At 34.4% G+C, this 21,442-nt stretch overlaps 1 protein-coding gene and 1 non-coding gene across 5 annotated transcripts in view; one reads left to right on the forward strand and one right to left on the reverse strand.

Moving 5' to 3' along the window:
- Positions 1 to 21,442, reverse strand: part of TMEM161B (transmembrane protein 161B) — a 74,443-nt gene that overhangs the window by 33,902 nt on the left and 19,099 nt on the right. For 2 of the 4 annotated variants that reach the window (XM_036020502.1, XM_028517333.2), the window contains exons 2-4: positions 18,005 to 18,108; positions 6,188 to 6,271; positions 4,082 to 4,179 (exon numbers count right to left, since the gene is read on the reverse strand). In XM_036020502.1, the coding sequence (XP_035876395.1) occupies positions 4,082 to 4,179; positions 6,188 to 6,271; positions 18,005 to 18,108 (286 nt within the window). Of the gene's footprint in view, positions 1 to 4,081; positions 4,180 to 6,187; positions 6,272 to 13,734; positions 13,763 to 18,004; positions 18,109 to 21,442 lie in introns of those variants that run through there. The other 2 variants (XM_036020501.1, XM_036020504.1) reach the window with 2 other exon arrangements.
- LOC114514101 lies at positions 12,506 to 12,608 on the forward strand. Its single transcript, XR_003685916.1, has one exon. It is a non-coding gene; the product is annotated as a U6 spliceosomal RNA (small nuclear RNA).

Consider the following 21,442-nt stretch of genomic DNA (forward strand, 5'->3'; position numbering starts at 1 on the left):
GAGTATATTTTTTTATTTGCTTCAACTTATTTTAATTGCTTTAGGGTGTGTGTGCGTGTGAGAGAGAGATGTTCAGCTTCTGAATCATCAGTATGAAAAATTTTCCCTAAAGTGGTTGCAAGATTCCTATGCTCTCTACCCCTCTAAAATCACCCAGTTAAGCCTTTTGAATAACTTTCTGGAAGGAGGACAGGGAAATGGATGAAACAACAGATAGGTGTCTGTGTATCTAAAGGTTTTCAATTTTATTAATAACAATTGAAGTAGGTGTTCCAATTCTCCATGCCTGCTCTTAGTCACACAGATTAGTCCCGGGGAACTTAAGAGCAAACTGACAAGCGACATTCAAATGTTCTCATGTTCTTTAAGAGGAACCTATAATAAATAGCTAATATAAATTGAGATATACTTTTAAGATAGTTATTCAGATATCAATAATATATATCTTCGGCAAAAGTACAAATTATACAAATCCTTTGCTATATATTTAATCCAAGAATTATATTCTTTTTGTATTCAATAATATAATTATACACATACCCTTTTCATAGGATTGAAAAAAACTTAAGAGCATATCAAGCCTAGTAATTTCCTTTAAGCTCCTGAGAGTACCTAAAATTCAGGCAGAAATTCTCTATTTTTACTTAAACACACATTCATAAATAATAATTAATACAAATATAAACAAAACATCTTCCCATTATTCTGAACAACTGAAATGCTCTTGATATTTTGTGGCCAATTACTAAACTAGTATAATTTGTAGTTAGCGCTCAAAATTTTACAAGTGAAGCAAAACACTGATTAAGTTGTGTTCTGAAGCTATGTTACCCTACTTCATTTTTTAAGTTCATTAATAGCCTAGTTCTCACTATCTTTACCATGTTTGGTGTGTAATCCTGGCTAAGTTATTTAACCTCTATCTAATGAGTTGTATTTTTTTAAAGCTTGATAATACTTATATACCTCATAGAATTGTGAGGATGAGTTAATATAAGTAAAGCTCTTACAACAATAGCTAATATGGAATTTTAAGCTATTATTAAAGCAAATTAGCTGATAATTATTCAATAAACATTAGTTATTAAAGTGACAAAAATCTGTACTTAGAAATCAGGGGATATATATATATTCTTATATTTATACATGTCTGTGAACATGTTATGTAAATAAGCAAACATATAGGATACTGAAACAAATGTGAGTACAATAAGTCAAAGTGCTTTTAAATATTTTAAATTTTGCGTGAAAACTAGTTTAAAAGAAAAAAAAGGATGACATAACCAGTCTTAATGATAACAGATAATTGACTTAAACTGTTTCTCAATGACATTTCTGGGTTCTAGGACACTTTTTCCCCATATAAACATAGTATCTTTGTAGATGTAGAATCAACTTTCAAATATATTGAAGCCACTGAATCAGAAAATTACTGAATCACAAAATAATTTTATATTATATAGATGCTAAATGAATCTGAAGGTTTTTCTGGTGTGGTATGATTTAACACAAGAAGGACCAAATTACATAATGATATTTTATACAACACTACCAAAATCTTTTAAGTATATTTTATTGATTATGCTATTACAGCTTTCCCAATTTTTCCCCTTATATCCCCCTGTGCCCTGTACCCTCCAACTCCCCCCCTCCCCACTTAGTTCACGTCCATGGGCTGTACATGTAAGTTCTTTGATTTCTGTTTCCTATACCCTTCTTAACCTCTCCCTGACTATTTTATGCCTACCAATTATGCTTGTTATTCCCTGTATTTTCCCCTCTCCCTCCCCACTGAAAACCCTCCATGTGGTGTCCATTTATCTGATTCTGTTCCCATTCCTGTTGTTTGCTTAGTTGTTCTTTTTTTTTTAGGTTCAGTTGTTGCTAATTGTGAGTTTGTTGTCATTTTACTGTTCATAGTTTTTTATCTTCTATTTCTTAGATAAGTCCCTTTAACATTTCATATAATAAGGGCTTGGTGATGATGAACTCCTTAAATTTGACTTTATCTGGGAAGCACTTTATCTGCCCTTTTATTCTAAATGATAGCTTTGCTGGATAGAGTAAGCTTGGATGTAGGTCCTTGCCTTTCACGACTTCAAATTTTCTTTCCAACCTGTTCTTGCCTGTAGGGTTTCTTTTGAGAAATCAGCTGATAGTCTAATGGGAACTCCCTTGTAGGTAACTGTCTCCTTTTCTCTTTCGTTTAGGATTCTCTCTTTATATTTAATCTTGGGTAACTTAATGATGATGTGCCTTGGTGTGTTCCTCTTTGGGTCCAACTTCTTTGGGACTCTCTGGGTTTCCTGGACTTCCCTACTTCCTTTGCCAGATTGGAAAAGTCGTCCTTCATTATTTGTTCAAATAAGTTTTCAGTTTCTTGGTCTTCCTCTTCTCCTTCTGGCACCCCTATAATTTGGATATAGGAATGTTTGAGTCCTATAGGCTGTCTCAGAGGTTCCTAAGCCTCTCTTCATTTTTTTGAATTCTTCTTTATTCTGTTCTGGTTGGATATTTCTTCTTTTTATTCTACATTGTTGATTTGAGTCCCAGTTTCCTTCCCTTCACTGTTGGTTCCCTGTATATTTTGCTTTATTTCACTTTGGGTAACCTTCATTTGTTCCTTCATTTTGTGACCGAGCTCAATCAGTTCCGGGAGCATCTTGATTACCAGTGTTTTAAACTCTGCATCAGATAGGTTGGCTATCTCCTCATCGTCTAGCTCTTTTTCTGGAGTTTTGATCTGTTGTTTCATTCGGGCCACATTTCTTTGTCTCAGTGCACTTGTTATGTTGTAGGGGGGTGGGGCCTTAGGTATTCACTTGGGTGGGGAAACCCCTCTTTGCAGCATTGTGGCACTGTCTGTGGGGGAGGGGTCAGAGAGGGAACAATATGGTTCACTTCTTCACTCTAGCCCCACTTTCCAATGTACTCTGTCGTGTAAGACTGGAAGTTTCTCCCACTTAGTTTTCTGGTTCAGCCAGCCCTGCCTCCCTGGCACTGTCTGGTATTGCGGGTCCTCTAAGCCATTCCTGCTTCACTGGGCAGGCTGCTGCCTTACTCCCTCAGTCCTCCATCTTGCTGCAGGGTCCTCTCTGCCCACCAGGTTACCTGTCTCCATCTCTCCTACTGGTCTGGTGAATGTTTCTTTCATTCCTTGTTTGTTGGAGTTCTATACAGTTTGATTTTGATTTTCTGGCACCTCTGATTGTTTATTTTTTTTAGATTGGTTGTTATCTTCCTTTTGGTTGGGTGGGAAAGCAAAGGGTTTTTACCTAAGCCTCCATCTTGGCTGGAACTCCAACTTTCTATATTCAAAATTATCTTTAAAAAACACAACACATTATTCTAACTCCTCACACAATGTAAACCATTAGTTCTCAAACCTGCTAAAAAATCAGAACCACTTTCAACATTTTAAAAAATACAAAGTCTCAGAACCCACTTAATATTTATTGAATCTTCAATGTTAAGTATGAGAATTCTTTATTTTTATAGAGCCACTCAAGTGATTCTGTTTGAAAACCAGTATTTTAAAAATACGTTAGATGCCTTTCTCTTCTAGGATTAAAATAATTTCATTTTAAATTTAAAACCATTGTAGTTGTTATATAAATCAGTATATTATTCTACAACCACTTTTTCTACTAAATGTGAACATAAGTTGAAATTATTGTAAATATAGGTAATTCAATACAAATATTCAAGTGCGTTTCTGCAAGCCACAGTATAAAAGAAACAGACTGGGATAGATGGCAAAAAGTCTAGAATTCAAAATAATGAAAACTGATTCTGATCTCAGCCTAAACAGAAACCGTCTAACAAACTTGTGTAAATTAGCCTCTGCTGAAAAATGGAAAAAATAATGCTGACTGTAAGTTATGTGAGTAGAAAGAAAAATGCAATTCAATAAGTCATTTTGAGCTTTAAAGCTCTGACAAAGATTTCACATTCTATATAATGAACTTAATGATGAGAAAAACAATCAGAAAGTCTAGCCACAACAGATAAAATGAAAGTACTTTCACTACCATAATGTAAAGCTGAGATTTACAGAACACTTTACCAAGATGTTCCTTACCAAAAGTATCCACTTCTGTAACTGACTTTGTTTCTAGATGGAGGTCAATGTCCTTTGGAATGGTTAGTGGCTTACTTTCAATGTGACCATTATATTTCCTATAAAAATGAGACAGGTGACACAAAAAACAAGTTATCTACACTGCTATCCAGGTGCTTGTATCGAACTAATTACAAATGAGATTTTTAAATTTCACAGTGAAAAAAAGAGCAGAATTTCTAAGATTTCATCAAATAGAAGATAAAGTACTCAAAAGTAGTTTTTAAAAGGGGGACTACAAAATGTGGATGTAAATCATTATGGGAATATACAGATTACCAGGAAAAGTGTATTCCTGTATATTAGTGACAGGAATACAATCTTAATTGCTAGCTTAGCATTTCACTCATTTCTCCTACTGTCTCTTCTGTAGATTTAAAGACAGCCTAACATCTCTTTCTTTAGGAATAAGAGTAAAAGCAAATGAAGAAAAAATGCACTTTTCTTTAAAATTACACATGCACACACATGCATACATAAACAAATGTGCAGCTATAAACAAGTCAGAGTTAAAGAAATACATTAAGATTTATGTGCAAGAGAAATGGAGAAACAAGCAAGCATGAATGAAGGAAAACAGAATTCTTCAAGTGCATGTATGTGTGTCACTCCCAAATTTACTAACTTTTAAAGACATACTTGGAAAGTAATGAACTAAGTTTCAATAACATTAATTACAATACCAAAAAACAGTTTTGCATTTATTCTTGAATAAATATAAACTGGGAAAGCCTCAGTAAAAAATACTAATTCATGTCAATAAATCAAATAATTACTGTTACCAGGAACAAAACTGTCAGAGCATCTTTTCATAAATGCAAAGCATTTTCAACATGTAAAAATTACTGTAAAAGTAACAAAATTATTGACTACAAAGCATACAATAAGAACTAAATGTTTGTAGAATCAATACTATGTTACATAACTAAATTTTACAAATGTTAAACATGGTAGCTGTCACTAGGCAGAGGTAGAATAGCTAAAAAGAAATGTAGATACTAAAAACTAACCTGTATTAAAATCCTGACTCTTAATAGTTATGTGAACTTGCTCAACTCATTTAACATCACTGATGTTAACATCAACAACTTCCTCATTAGTAAAATATAAATTAAAATAATAGCCAATATTCAGAGATGTGTAGATTAAGTGAAACTGTTTAAAAGTGCTCTGGGAATTATAACATTAAGCAGGAATATTTTTATAAAGAAGATAACTATTGGAATTCAGAAAAGAAGGGTTTATATTTAATCTTCCAAAGAGCTGCAACATTTATTTGTAATTATAAGTGAAAAAAAGAATGATAGTGAGATCAGAAGTCCTCCCCACCCCTAACTGAGGAATCTAAAACTAAGGCCCATTCAGAAAGGCTAATTAACAAGCACTTTCCTTGAGAATTCAATTTAAATATAGTTATAAAAATGTTAGACTATAAGGATCTTTCAAAATTAGTTTGGTCCTTCCGTTTCACAAATGAGACAGCTGTGGTCCACTTGGCGAGGTTCATTTAACAGTTTTCTTCATAAAAATTAAACATCAAAATAATATTCAGCAGCTCAAAGGGACCTAAGAAGTTATACTGTCTACAACTTTTACTTAAAAAGTGAGAAGACAGAGGTTAAAGGCAGATGAATTTTCCCAATATTACGATAATGAGTCACAGCAAAATGTGGGAAAGAACCTAAGCCAACTGGCATCTTTAAATGAATTGTAGGGTAAAAACATGGATTATTTAGTCTCCCCTAATCAACTCTCCCCTGTCCCCGTCCCCACCCCTGCCACCGAATTTTAATATGATGGCTCTTTGTTTTCATTATTGAAACACAAAGACAACTATGGTTGACTATTCTTAAGTAAAGAATTACTTTTGTGCTTACATATTAGATTACTACACATGGGGTTTTCCTAAAGGGTGATTCAATATTATTTTAGACCATGGGTTTTGATCTCAAATTTATCAAATGTTTATGGTGTCATAGGTAAATGTTCCTTTAACCAAAGTATAAAACTGTACTTACATAAATTGTATCAAATATTTAATACTACAAAGTCAACGACATAACTTACCTATCTTTTTTGCTTTTCCCTTTTTGCTGCTTCCCTGCAAGAATTCTTAATTCTTCTTCTGTGGGATGTTGATACCATCTTAAACTAAGAAAAGAGAAATCCTTTTAAATAAAGTAAAATCATCAGAATTATTCATTTATTCTACAACTATTTATTGAGTTTCCTATTTGTGGAGACACTGCTGAGAAAAATCAGGTGAAAATGTTAATCTGAAACAGACACTACTGAATAAGCCTTAAAAGGATTTATTTAGAGTCAAATCCAACAAACACCAAGAACTTAGTAAATAGATGCCAGACCCTGAAATGCTGTTCGTAGGTACATTTCTTCCAACTAACAATGTATTAATATATATTAAGATGATACAAGCTTACTATTAAAAGTGGAGTAAACAATAGGAAAGCCGACAGTTGCACATCAAAATTCTCCACCCATCCCTTCATTTCTGCAAATGGTATGTCTTAAAAAAAAAAGTCCTTTGAACACCCCCCAAAATACAAGTACCCTTCATTTTGCTTTCCTTACTTTATTTCCTTTAATTGTTAGGAGAATTCTCAAATTTTAAGTGTATAAAAATTAGAGTCTATCATTGTGATTTAAAAACCCCTTTACTCTTACCTATATGTACCCACTTCAGTTATGGCTTCAACACAACTGGGTATATTCACCTCCACCACCCAGTGAAAACATCCAAACACAACATTTATTCCCTCTCAAGCACCCTTGAGCTCAGTTACAATCTCCTGTCTCACCTAAATCTATCAGCCAGCCACCTAAATCTGAGATTCAGGTTTTACCTTTAATGTGCCCTTCCCACATGTTATCATTAATCCTGTTCTTTAACTCTGAAAATTCTAAACTTGCCAGCTCCCCTAAAAGAACCTTAGTTCAGACCTTCACCTAACCTATCTCCCCTTCTAGCTCTATGGCAAAACTCTCTAAATGCTCTCCTTGCCTTCCCTCTGTACCATCTCCTAAGTACATTCTGATCCCACCTTTAGTTATTTTTCCGTAACGCAAATCTTATTAAGATCTATGCCTGTTTAAATCCTTTCCAATACTCCTCACAAGAGAAAGCAGTGAGTACGGAAGCTAGGCAAGGACTTTGATCAAGGCTTTATTGTCATAAAGGAGAACCATATAGTTAGTATTGCTAAACTTTACAATTTTTCAATTACAAAAATCTAGATTCTTAAAGTGAAATATGCCAATTAAAAAAATATTAGCAACTGATTTGCTATTTTTAAAAACACTAGAGAACTGACCATATGAGTAATGACTGGAAATTTCATGTTAACATTTTTTTAGCTGTAATAATGGGATAATTGTAATTTTTTAAAAGCTCATATATTTTAGAGATATACACTGAAATATCTCTGAATGAAATAATATTTGGTACAAATATGTTGGAGGGTGGAGGAAAGATGAAGGAAAATCCAGTTGTGACAAATCGGCCTTAGCTGGTATGGCTCAGTGGACTGAGTACCAGCCTGTAAACCAAAGGGTCAGTGGTTTGATTTCCAATCAGGGCACATGCCTGGATTGCAGGCCAGGTCCCCAGTGGGGGACTTGAAAGAGGCAATCATACACTGATGCTTCTCTCCCTCCCTTCCCCCCCCTCTAAAAATAAATAATTTTTTAAAAACCCAAATCAACAACCAGCTATTAATTATTATAAGTGCATAGGAGCTCACGATATTCATTATATATGCACTATATTATTTTGTCTACTCTTTATATATGCTTGAAAGTTTCCATTATAATTAAAATACATAAGGCCCAAATGAGCATATGGTTTGTGGCCTCCTGTTTCCACAGCATTTCACAACTGCACTACTGTCTACTTTCACTGGACTCACCTTCAATAATTCCCCTTTTGAACATGACACTTTGCTTAAACTAAATAACATTTTCACAACTGTTTCATTACTCCATGTTTTGGCATATATTCTCCTCTCTGCTTATAAAAGCTTACGTCCCTGTGTGGCAAATTTCACATTTACCTTTTACTTATAAGGCAGTTTCCCTGTGCTATAATAAAGAATTTATCTGGCCGCTGTTTCCAGTTCTTGGCACACAACTTCCAAGACCTGGGAATGCCCTGAGTAATAGGGGATGTCTTTGTTACGCTAACAAGGGGATTCACAGTAAGTCTGCAGACAGCTTCAAGTTGGAGGCTGGTTGCCAGAACCCTGTGAGCAACCATGTGAAGGAGAGCAAAAGATTAAGTTCAATCATGTGGTCAATGATACCTATACAATCAATCATACCTCTGTAACGAAATGCCACAAAATCTCTGGACACTGAAGCTCCTGAGCTTCCTGGTGGGTCAACATGTGATGTGCCTGGAGGGTGAGATAGCCTGACTTCACAGGGGGAGACCACGAAAACTCTGTGCTCCTTCTGAAACTTCTCATCCTATGTGCCATCTTACAATAAAACTATAATCATAACACTTTACTAAACTCTAGTCATTTTAGCAAACCACTGAATCTGAGGGGCTGTGAAAATGCACTAATGTGTAACTAGTAGCCAGTTATCCAAGTATGGGTAGCCTGTGTATCTCAAGAACTTGCAGCTGGCATCTGAAGCCTGGGCATTCTTACGGAGGACTTTATCCCTAATCTGTGAGGTCTATGCTAAATGCAGGCAATTAGTGTCAAAATTTAATTGTAGTTGGTATCAGACCAGTTGGGTTAAAATGGAATATTCCACTAACTAAAAAATCCCTGGAGTGAAGATTCTATGCGTACTTGTTTGTTTTTGTATATTTCCAAACTAGCATAGTTATTGGCAGATAGTAAGTGATCAAAATGAATCACTGAACCAAAATGAATTCAGTTCTCCTCTAAATTTAAAGATTTTAAAATAAAATATGTACCCTAACCAAAAAGTCCCTAAACTAGAATTAACATGGGTAAGAGGAATAGCCTGAAATTTCTACTTATGTCCGGAATTTAATTTACAGTCAATTCTTGTTATCTGCAGTAGTTACATTCCATAAAGTAGCTGCAAACACTGATCCACCGCTCTTAGGAGAAATAAAAAGTTAGGTTCCTGAGAGTGTCTGGTTGTAGCACTTCACCAACCAATCAATACGCAATCTTGTTTTATGTGTGTTTATGTTTAAAAATACCTTATTTAAAATAGAGTTGATTCATTAACATTAAATTTGGTGCTAATAGTGCTGTAACTCATGCCTGAACAAAGCTTATCCAATAATTATAATCATAAACATTGCATTTTACTGAGGTCTATGAATATTTGTAGCAAATTTTCTCCATGAGGCACATACATGATAGCCTTCTTGCGCTTAGGAACACTAGAGGCATTTCAATACTATGCTTGGGGGTCATTTTAAATAGTGGAGTTGTCAATGAAAAGCAAAAATGTGAAAATGGTGGCACTAATCAGACCATGAAAAGGACACCTGTTTAGAATATGAGAGGTGACACAATAAGGACTCACTTGCTGGGAAAATGGGCACAGGGCCATTCCAATTTTCCCCCATTCTGCATGTTTATGCACTACCTAGAAAGTATCACAACTATTGATTTTGTGGTGCTTTAATGAATACACTTTACATACAGATTTTAACAAGTAGGCAAATCACAAACATAGATTTCACAACTGATGAGAACTGAGTGCATAACACTTAGAAAAACATTTAAGTGAGCAATAACTAATTTTATAGACTAAAATTAGTTGTTGAGCTTTGAGAAATAACAATCAGTGGAAAAAAACTTTTACTATAGGAAAATATAGGTTACATTTAGAGTCCTATAGTAATAAAATATTTTAAGACCTTTGTATTTTCTAGAATCCATTTTCTTTTTAAGTATAATCAAGCTTGCTTACTCTTATTTTGTGAAACCATTTTTTAAAATGCACTGCACTTACTACACTTCTTACTAGACAAGTCAGGTCATCTTCATTAGGAATAACTATTATTCAAAACTGGAATTTAAGGATGCCAGGTGCTCTTAGGGTCACTTCTAGACATTCATTCATCAGACATTTACAGAGCCCACTGTGGTCAAGTACTCTATTAGGCAAAGGAGATATAATCACACACAATAAAGCCTAAGCCCTGCTTCCCTGGTGATTATATTCCAGCTGGGGCAGAATTTAACCAATAAAAAAAATGACAAAAAATCGTAAATTGGATACCATGCAAAAGAATGAAACAGGTGGTGCCAATGAGACATAAGCCTTAAATATTTGGTTAGAAAAACCTCTCTGAAATGACATTTACCCAGCAAGCTAAAGGATGAAAAGAATGGAGGGGAAGAACATTCCAGGAAGACAACAGCATGTCCAAAATCAGAGGCATGAAAGCACAATGCAGTAACCAAAGGGCCAATGAGGCAGTAGCACCATGTACAAAGAGAAACACATGAGGGAGGCTGAAGAGAGAAGGGAACAAATCATGCAAAACCTTCTGGGCCCTAGTATGGAGTTCAGATTTCATGCTAAAGTAATGGTCTCTAGACAGGAGGCCTGTTTTGCATTTTAAGATCTCTTCTGTTGCTCTGTGACTTAGAGGTCGGCAAGAATGGCAGAGAGATTTTGGACATGGAATCAACAGGTCTTGCTAATGGGCTAAAGGCAGGAAGTAAAAGAATCCTAAGGAATGAAAGGCGACGTCTACTTCTCCAATTTGAGGAAGATGGCAGTACATTTTCTGAAATGGAGTAGGAGAAGAAATCAAGACTTTAAATACAGTGAATTTTTAAGTACCTATGAGACATCAACTGAAAATTTTGAAAGGGTAACTGTGTATTAGAGTACAAGTCAGAGAGAACCTGAGATCATTACAAAATTGTGGTTTTTAAATTTTGGAAATAATATCACCTAAAGAGAAACTAAAACATGGTAGAAAGCTGAACAGTTATTAACAAGGAAGTGACAGAGTAGAGTTTATGAAGACAATACATGGAACAAATTTAGCTATAAAGGAAATCGAAGAAGCAGGCCAAAAACTAAGGAATAGATATGAGAGGGGCTTTTTTTAAGGAGGAAGGGAGGGGGTTGTGGCTCTTCTTTATTTGTTGTTGTTACTTTTTATGGAAGATCTTTTTGCTTCTTAAGTGTGTGCGCTAACAGAAATAATCCCAAAGAGATGAAGCAATTCACACAGAAGAGAGCAATGGCTAAAGAAGCAGTCTCGGTGAAGGTTAGAAGGAATGGGGTACAGAACACAAGAGAAGGAATTAAGCCCTGACAGACAAGATACTTCCTTCACAGAGAAAAATTAAATTACATAAACATTAAAAAAGAGAGAGAGAGAGGAGGGTTGCATATGTAACTAAATTTGTGGGTTTGGTCATGTGAAGATAAGAGTAATTGGCTCGGATTTCAAGAGCTTACAGGGAGGCTGAGGCAGACAGGAATAATGTTTCAAGAGAAAGGATCTGGCTTGAAAAAGTTGTCTATGAAGTGGAGCATACAAAGACTGCCAGGCAGTATGGAGTAGCCATCTAAGGTCTGAGATCATGAATTCAAACTAAAACTTAGAAGTAACAGCTACATAATTTTTTTTCAAGCTTGTACTTCGTACAGTTTAATTCCATACTGAATGGTTCCCATGTGCTATACTTCAAGTTCTGGTCTCAATTATTTCTTCTCCTTTCCTATTAGTTGGTATGTCTATCTCAGCAAAATGATTTGCAATATGCTTGTAAGAACTACACTATGCCCTTCTAATAGGTAGTTCGCAGACAGATATAAAAGTTATTACATTAGATTCTACGTAGCAGTTAATAATGATTACAAAAATACAATTAAGAGAAAAATGCTTTATGTTAATATGTTATGCAAAAGAAACATAATGTAAAATTGTCCATACAATATAATCACAACCATGAAGGTAAAATATTAAAAGATTAGAAGGAAATATAACAAAATTTACACAATAACTATCTTTAGCTGATGGGAATATAGTCCATTAACTCTTCTTTTACCTTTTTTTTTTTAAAGATTTTATTTATTTATTTTTAGAGAGGGAAGGGAGGGAGGGAGAGAGAGAGAGAGACAGAGAGACAGAGAGAGAGAGAGAGAGAGAGAGAGAGAGAGGGAGAGAGGGAGGGAGAGAAACATCAATGTGCGGTCGCAGGGGGTTATGGCCTGCAACCCAGGAATGTACCCTGGCTGGGAATCGAACCTGGGACACTTTGGTTCCCAGCCCGTGCTCAATCCACTGAGCTACGCCAAACAGGGCCTTCTTTTACCTTTTTATCAACTTAACACATACTCTACATCTACATCCAACATGTATTGTTTTGGGGATAAAAAATGTTTTTAAAAAATAAAAATTAAGTGCATGCTTCAGCAGCACATATACTAAAATTGGAAGGATACAGAGATTGTCATAGGTCCTGCATAGGATAACACACAAATTCATGAAGTGTTTCATATTAAAAAAAAAATGTATTAATAGGATCTCATTAAAAAAAATGAACCTCTGGCATTCTAGCTCAGAATGCATTTTATGACAGTTCAGTGGCTTTTCTCTTACAAATTGTCAGCAGGGTCTCAGATAGTATTATATACAAAATTATTAAAATAACTTTTCAATAATTTTTTGTGTAAACCTCTTATATAAAATATGACTACAACCTTTCTTACTAAAGCAGTTCAATAGCACTATAAAAAAAATATGTAACAGAAAATATAGAATGTATTGGCCCAAACTCTAAAAACTTTAAGCAATAATGTCATTTAAAGCAAACCACTTAAAAATTTTCAGAAGATTCCAGAAATTTAAAATGGAAAGCTGAATATGAACAAATATAGAAAAACAGTACTCAGAACAAGCTAAAAAGCTTTAATACATAAATAATCACATAAAACTCTATTTCAGGGTACACAACATAAGTCAGCTTTAGTCTCCATTCTAAATCTCCATAATTTTAACAAGTGGAAAAAAAAACTTAGAAAACAAGTACCACTTAGAAAGCGTTTCAGTATAAGTAGCTAAAATATTGTTTGTAATACAAATATGATCTCCTGTGAGTAAGTGGAAATTTCAATAGAACATCATGACATTCTGGAACTGGAAATTAAGATAGCTAATGCAAAGAGAGCAAGGACTCAGGCATTCCATAGGTAGGGTAGCAGCTGAAGGTTTAAACCTTTCCCTTAGGTCACAGGTCCCACCTACTGTGCATTTGAATAGTATGTTTCTCTCACCAAAGGGAACTTGCAGATTCGTGAATCAGGCAACATGCAAAATAAAACAGGCAAAAAAGAGAGCAATTGAATATGAAGGTGTTGTCACACCCTCTTTACCCAATACTGGACGAGACAAAAACCAGAATAAATCAGACCATGACATTTTCGATAAGGGAATATGAAGGGAAGGAGTGGACCAAAGTGGGAGCCTAGGGAGGCAAAAGGGTAGAGAAAAATGCATAAGGTTTGAGCTAAACAATCAGGAAAATGGAGAGCAGGTTCATTAAAGATGCTACTAAGGAGAAAAAGCAAAACCCTACTCCTCATGCAAAACCCACTATTCAAATGTACAAAGAATTTAACCTATCACTTACCTCTTCATGAAAAGAGGGGCCAAGCAAACTTCAAAACAAAAAGGAACTTTAATTACAATAGAAAGTAGAATACTTTGGCTACAAATCAGTGGTATGCTGAACTCATAAACAGCTAACATCATTAGGCGATCTAAACAACTGTTAAAACAAGTGTTCCTTATGTTAGTGAAAGCAGTTCACACTGAAAGTACGTAAACACTAACTTCACAGGAGTTTTCTTCCTTTAGGGAGGGAGGGATAAATAGGGCAATCTGAGAGAACCAGGCTCCTTCACAGTTGAGTTTTTCAAAATCACAGCTGAGACTTTCACATTCACACATTATGGGCAAAAGAAATCTTAAGTTCTTGTTAAAGCAGGAATCCCTTTAACAATATCTAATAGTCACATAAAATGGCATAAAAAAGAACCAATAATATTTTCTAGAAGAAAAGTATTTTCCTATTTAAAAAACTGTTAGAGTGGAATAGAAAATAGTTATAATTTAGTAATATAGCATAAAGTTAATCTCAAATGGTGAGAGGTATAATTTGAATACATGACACTTCTTAAAGTCTACTTCAAACTTAGCATGCTTTTGGCAATCAAAATCAATGCTGATAGGCCTGTTAATTTAGTTTAGGACTAAAGGTGGCTATGTAGCCATAGAGAAACCATAAAAATACAGTAAGTGAAGAGATACCATACAGTACTTATAACCTGAAGGCTATCTTCTTCTATAAAAGTCCAAGTACAGCTAAAAAAATAGGTAGAAAAAAGAAAATCTTAATTACTGTGGAAACTGCCAATATCAGTCACAGAGGTTGTAGAAAAGTCCACCTTCACCAAGTTCAAATCCCTTTTCAAGCATGTCAGTTCCTGGACAAGGTCTCCAGTGGATGAGCCCAAAAATCAAATAAATAGTAGATTGTCTCAGGCTTCTAGGATAAGAGGCCTGGATATGTTTAATTTTTTTACTATGTGAATGTGATTAAAGTTAAAACTTTGTTTTCTCATTTGTAAAACAATATTACTTACAACTGAGAAGGCCTAGACACTATCAATCCTACTTTCTAGGTAAAAATGAAAACTGTATTTCCCAGCCCCCCTTGAACTTTGGCCTAAACTGGTAACAGGGCCCTATAAACCTATGTAATGTGGGCAGAAATAATACATCTTCTTCTAAGCTTGACTCCTAGAATCTCCAGAAAGATCCACAGTCCCCTACCTCTCTTTATGTGCCAACTGGCTCAGCATCTAACAGAGGACTTGAAGATAGCAAAAGAAAGGGTGGTCCACAAGACAGTTTATAATCCCTATGTCACCACTTGAAGTATAGCTGAATCCTTAAAATGCCATTTTGTGAAGGGTCTACCTGGAGAGCTGCCCAACCACTCTCTGATTCCCCCATTTGACCCTTACTCCTATCTGAAAAAAGTGAATGAAAAACTTTTATTCAATCCACACACTGAGATTTCTGAGGTCATAACATACTCCAAATACATCTCCATTCCTACCTAGCTCAGAGTGTACAGATCCAAATAAAACAGTAGGAATAAATATTTTATCAGGATAAAGTTTTATAACATTGTACAGGTAATATTAATGGAATTAAAACAGACTGAAGACTATGCAGTCTTTTTTAAAGACTACAGATCTACAACAGTAACAGTAATATGTTACTTATCAAGAACCAGAAAACTAATTAATTTTTTCATACTAAAAATCACCAGGCTGCTAATTTATAAACAAAATTTGCTTATTCCTTCAAGGGATTTACTTTGTTAGGAAAAGGGCAGGTACTCATTAAGTCAATAAAATAAAGAACCAGATGCCACTTCAAACCCTCCATTCCAAAAGAAAAAGAGGTTGATGAGATATGGATAAAAATTAAATTACAGAATACAAAAAGAGAAGCCATGTTAAAGAAAAATACAAATATTTACAATTTGAAGATATTATACTATTAGAATAAATATTAAAATACTAAAATAATACAGAAGCCAAAAAAGAAGTTTCTTCTGTTGTATGATTAATCTATGTGGTTAATACACACACAGATTAATGCACATGTATTCACTTAAACAGTTCTACTAAATAGTTCTGTTCAATATAGTCACTCCCAAGCCATCCCACACTATTCATAATTTAAAAATTCCTCATAACCCCCTCATCTTAAATTCCTTCAAACATTTCATAGATGATAAAGAATGAGATCTTCCTTTCTTTAACTCAGTAGCATGATATGGTTTAAAATGCAAACTGTTATTTCTAATTAGTAAGTGTATACATAAGCAATTAATAAGGGATTTTAGATTTTCTCAATATTAAAAGTTTCATATATCACAAAAGGTTTGTAAAACAATAATCATCCCAAAAGGGTAAAATCAATTATCTTATTCCATGGAGTTAGGAAACAACATTTAGCAATTTGGCTTCTTGACCTAAAAATTTTAGGATTAACAGCAAAGAAAGGTGGGTGATATTAAAAACACAAAACAAATCAGGGGGAAATGTAACTACAGTAGAAAAGTAACTACTACTAGAAAATTCTGATGGGTACACTTAGAACCTGATTTGGAATTCAACAGAGCATTAATTAAACACTAAGTTTGATCTGTTTGCAAAAGCAAATCAAGAATATCTTTAAAAAAATCAAGTTCATGATCATTTTTAAAGGTTGAACTCCCTCTCAAATTAGGGGTATATGTAGTTATGACACATACTTGTCAAAATGTGAAAATTTTGAAAATACATAATTCTAATATTAACAAAGAGAAAAGAATCAGATTTATAATATTTTAGTTTTTACCTGTGAATGTTTTATAGAAGTAAGTGAAAAAATCAAGTTGTGTAAAAACATGTAAATTACCTAAAGACTTAAGTGGGACAGCACTGCAAAAACTTCTGCAGCCAAAAGAGATCTAGAAGTCTCACTAGAGACTCCTCATCAACAGAACCTAGAAACGTGCAATTCTCAGTAGAAAATAAGCTACCTTAATGTATTTTATCTAGTTTATTAATTCAGATTCCATCTACTTAGAAGTAATAATAATTTGCTGAGCTGATGATGTTTACTCTTTCATGATCTGTATAGCAAAGGGTTTTCCTAAACAAAATCAGTAAACAAGATTATACAGGGTATGACCCTACACAGTTAAAAACTAGTTATAGATGATTGTATTTTTAACTTATAAATAGCTGATAGGTGCTTGCAGCTTAGTCATTTATTTTGCTAATAAAATATATATTTTCAAATAGCTGTTCTCTCACACTTTCCACACATATATCAGTGTTCAAAAAAATTTAAGCAGTCTGAACAGTTTTCTGTAGTTAAACAATGACATGGAAAAAGTATAAGAATACAGACAAAGAATATAAATAATTAAAACTACAAATAAATTCTATGGAGGAAATTTAAACTTTGAGGCTAGCATGGCCCTAAAATAAAGGCTATTATTTATCTTGCAGTATATGAAATTATTAGAAATATAAGAGCTATCCCTTGTTTTCTAACTTCAAAAGGTCTAAATAAAAGACATAGAAATCAGTAACAGAATTTGGTTATTTATTGGAGATGAGTAACTGGAATAAAACTATAGTCAGGGTATCAAGTCTATAACTTACCTTTCACAATTACACAGGGTTTTGGCATGTATTCCTGTGTGCAGTTTTCCTGCTTTTGCCTCGAGTTATCTCCTATATTTAACTTCTTTACTTTTTTTCCACTTTATTGTGTTACTGTACATACTTCAGCAAGGAAACTTAGCTGCTTTGTGGAGTGGTAAACTTATAGTACAGTAGGCAAAAATTAAAATCCTTAGAGATAACGTCGCCCCCTCCTTGATAAAGTTTAAAATTATTTGCAGTAAAGTAAAAGAACCCTTTATTCATGGTAAACTCTCAACTGAGTCACTAATAATAACTAGGTCATGTGAGTCATTTTTTCCAACAATTATGAAGATAATAGCTAAGCACTGCAATTCACAGTCTCATCCTTTTGCTGACCAACTTTTTAAAAAAGTAACTAGAAAAGTTATGCATTATTTTCAGTGGCCATGGACAAAAGAAGACAAGGAAGGGGAGGGGGGACTGAACTTTTAACTATGACTAAATTATCTTTGTGTTAAACAGATAAACCACCACACTGCAATAAGAAAGTTAAATTTTCCCCTAACTGTCATATTTTTAGAAAATATTCATTAGCACTTAACTATCTAGGAAGTTGATCAGCCTGGTAAACAAAGTAGTGATTTGTAAATGCCAGTCACAATCACCCTATACTTGACTTACCTGCCATTACAGAGTAGCCATCGAGCAAAAGAATAGTGAGGTATAATCTTCTGCATGATACTGGCCATCACCATGGTAACGACCAGCTGTATACCTATTACACCCTGCGTAAAAAAACAAGTTTAACAATAAATGAATTTAGATTTGAGGACACTGCTAGAAACTTTCCATATATTTTGAAAATGAAATTTTACAAAAAAAGAGTTATTATTAAACTATTATTGCCATTTAGGCATTCAGGACCACTTATGTTTAAACTTAAAATATGCAATCTCATCTTATAATCCTCTACAAGTTACCCAAGAGTTACATCCATGTGAATAAAAGTTAAATGAACTAGCACACACATTCAAAAATCTATTCCTAAGAAATGTTATCCATTAGATAAGGGTATCAAAATGAAGTGAAAATTAGTGACTTTTTATCCTTCTCCAAATTTACTCTGTTCAACACACATAAAATACTAGCTTGGCAAGCGTTAAAAGCAATATGGGGTGGTAGTGAATGATTAAAGAGAGTATTAATTAGGGTGTGATATGGCAGAACTGGCCTGAAAATCACTTTCTAAAAAATTTAATTCACGCTGCCATCACCAACCTTCCAGTGGGTGGACCTTCAACAATGTTCAAAATCCACTTAGTGGATAGCTAAAATTCAAACAGTCTCCTTTCTTCACACCTCCAACCTCCCTCAAACTTGTAATCCTCCCCTCAGCAGAGGACAGCCATTTCACAGAGAAAAGACACACCATCAAAATATGAACTCTTAGCTTCCACCAAGCTCACAATCACTTGTATATACAACACTAGACTCTTCCCACACCCTCTAGAAATAGAGCAGTTTTACACAAAGCAAATCCCTACTTCTGTGCTTCAGAGCCCATTCTAACCACTGAAGAGTTTCCTTCCTACATCATACTTAATCTCTTATGCATTTAAATCCTTCCTATCAGCACGGCAACACCTCTAAATCTATTTTTCTAAAAACAAACAACAAAACACACACACACACACACACACACACACAATAATTTTCCCTTACTCTACAGCCCTCCTCATATTGAGTCACTTTTCAACACTTATTCTTATTTCTATTTTCTCATAACCCCACACAGTTCTGATTTGACTTCTGCTTCAGCCTATTCCACTGAAACAACTACCATCAAAATCACTTCTTGCCAAATTATATTTCCTTATTTTACACCTCAGCAGTTTTCCACAAGGTCTACCACAACCACTGCTTTACTCCCCACCAATGATCAATTCTTTATACTCCTCTGGTGGTTCCTCTATCCCAGTAGTCCAAAAATAAGGCTGAATTCCAACCTCAAACCTAATTTACAAAACAAGTACATAAAAAATATAAAATGTCTGAAAGGAAGTAGTATAGCATATTGATTTAAGAGCGTAAATTCTGAACCCAAACCACCTGGTATAGAATCCACCATCCACTAGTTGTGACTTTGAACAGGTGATTTAAACATTTTGATTCTTGTAAGTGCCCTGATGGGGGATTGAACCCACAACCCTGGCCTGTAGGGATGACTCTCCAACCAACTAAAATACCTAGTCTGGGTAGTTCAAATGGAAGTTCAAAAATTTAAACATTTTGTATTTCCATTTCCTCTTCTACAAAATGAAGCTTAAAATTCAACTACTTTATCAAGTATGGTTAGGAACTGTGCCTGGCAGAGTAAGAAGTCAATGGGTTAGTACTATTTGTTGTTATTGCTATGGTTATCACTATTTTTATAGAAAAACATTTGTTTTTAATATAAAGAATAAAAGTCTTTTTTTTCTAAAGATGTTATTTGTTCTTAGAGAGAGGGTAAGGGAAAGAGAACAAGAGAGACAGAAACATCAATGTGTGGTTGTTTCTTGCATGCCCTCCACTGGGGACCAAGCCTACAACCCAAGGCATGTGCACTGACTGGGAAGTGGACCAGCAACTCTTTGGTTCTCAGGCCTGGGCTCAATCCACTGAGCTACACTAGTCAGGAAGAATAAAAGTCTTTAAAAAATATCAGTCTATGAGACAAGTAAGTTGAAAAAAATCAAACTGCATTGATTGTAACAAACTGACCAGTTATCATCATCGTAACAAATGTACTACTACTGTGGTGCAGGATATCCACCCTGGGGAAGGCTTTGCACATGTAAGGACAGGGATACACATATAAGAACTCCCTGTATTTTCCTATTCATTTTGCTGTAAACCTAAAACTGCTCTAAAGAATAAACTCTATTAATTAAAAAAATTTTTTTTCTACATAGAGAAACAATATAAACAATGTCAAAGACCAACTGGGAAAAAGCATTTGTAACTCACATCACAAATGGATATTTTACTTATTAGATATTACAGAGTTCTCATAAATTAATTAGCAAAAGACCAAATGCCTAATTAAAAAGGAACAAATATGTACAGGGAGTTGTCAAAAGCAAAAACAAAAATTAACGAAAAAAATTATAAATGGCTCTGAAACAGGCTGTTTATAAAGTCTTTGAAGCCTAACTCAACTATGGTTTTACTGTAAATACTTTACTGCCTTAAGTTTTACCAATTGGGTTACAGCTTAGACCACTTTTATATTCACCTAACATCAAAGGTTACATTTTCATACTTTCTTCTTTCACATTTTCTATCACTCAAATTTACTATCCCACTATTTTATGCTGAGAAGATAACATTTATTTACATATTTTTAATAGTAGAGTGAGCTATTTATTTTTATTGAACTTACTGGGATGGTACTGGTTAATAAAATTATACAGGTTTCAGGTGTACAATTCCATAATACATCAACTATATATTGTATTATGTTCATCACCCCAAGTCAAGTCTCCTTCCATCACCATTTATCCCCTCTAAACCCTCTTGTACAACCACCTTCTCCCCTTCTCCTCTGGTAATCACCATGCTGTTGTCCATGTCTGTGAGGTTTTTTTTTTATTTGTTTGTTTTGCTTTTTGCTTCACCTCTTCACCTTTTTCACCCTGCACCACTATCGCCCCCTGGGACAGCTGTCAGTCTGTTCTATATCAATGAGTCTGTTTCCATTTTGTTAGTTACTTTATTAGATTCCACAAAAGTGAAATCATATGGTCCTTGTCTTTCTCTGTCTTATTTCACTTGGCATAATGCTCTCCAGGTCCATCCAAGCTGTTGTTGCAAAGGATAAGATTTCCATCTTTTTTTTATGGCAGGATAGTATTTCACTGAGTGAATGTACCACTGTGTTTTTAACCATTCATTTTCTGATGGACACTTGTGCTGCTTCCAAATCTTGGCTATAGTTAATAACACTGCAATGTACGTAGGGGTGCATATATTATATTCTTTTGAATTAGTGTTTCAGATTTCTTCAGATATATTCCCAGAAGTGGAACTGCTAGCTCATAATGTAGATACATTGTTAATTTTTTTACGTAACTCCAT

This window comes from Phyllostomus discolor, chromosome 3 (genome assembly GCF_004126475.2).
Source record: "Phyllostomus discolor isolate MPI-MPIP mPhyDis1 chromosome 3, mPhyDis1.pri.v3, whole genome shotgun sequence".
Lineage (NCBI taxonomy): Eukaryota > Metazoa > Chordata > Mammalia > Chiroptera > Phyllostomidae > Phyllostomus > Phyllostomus discolor.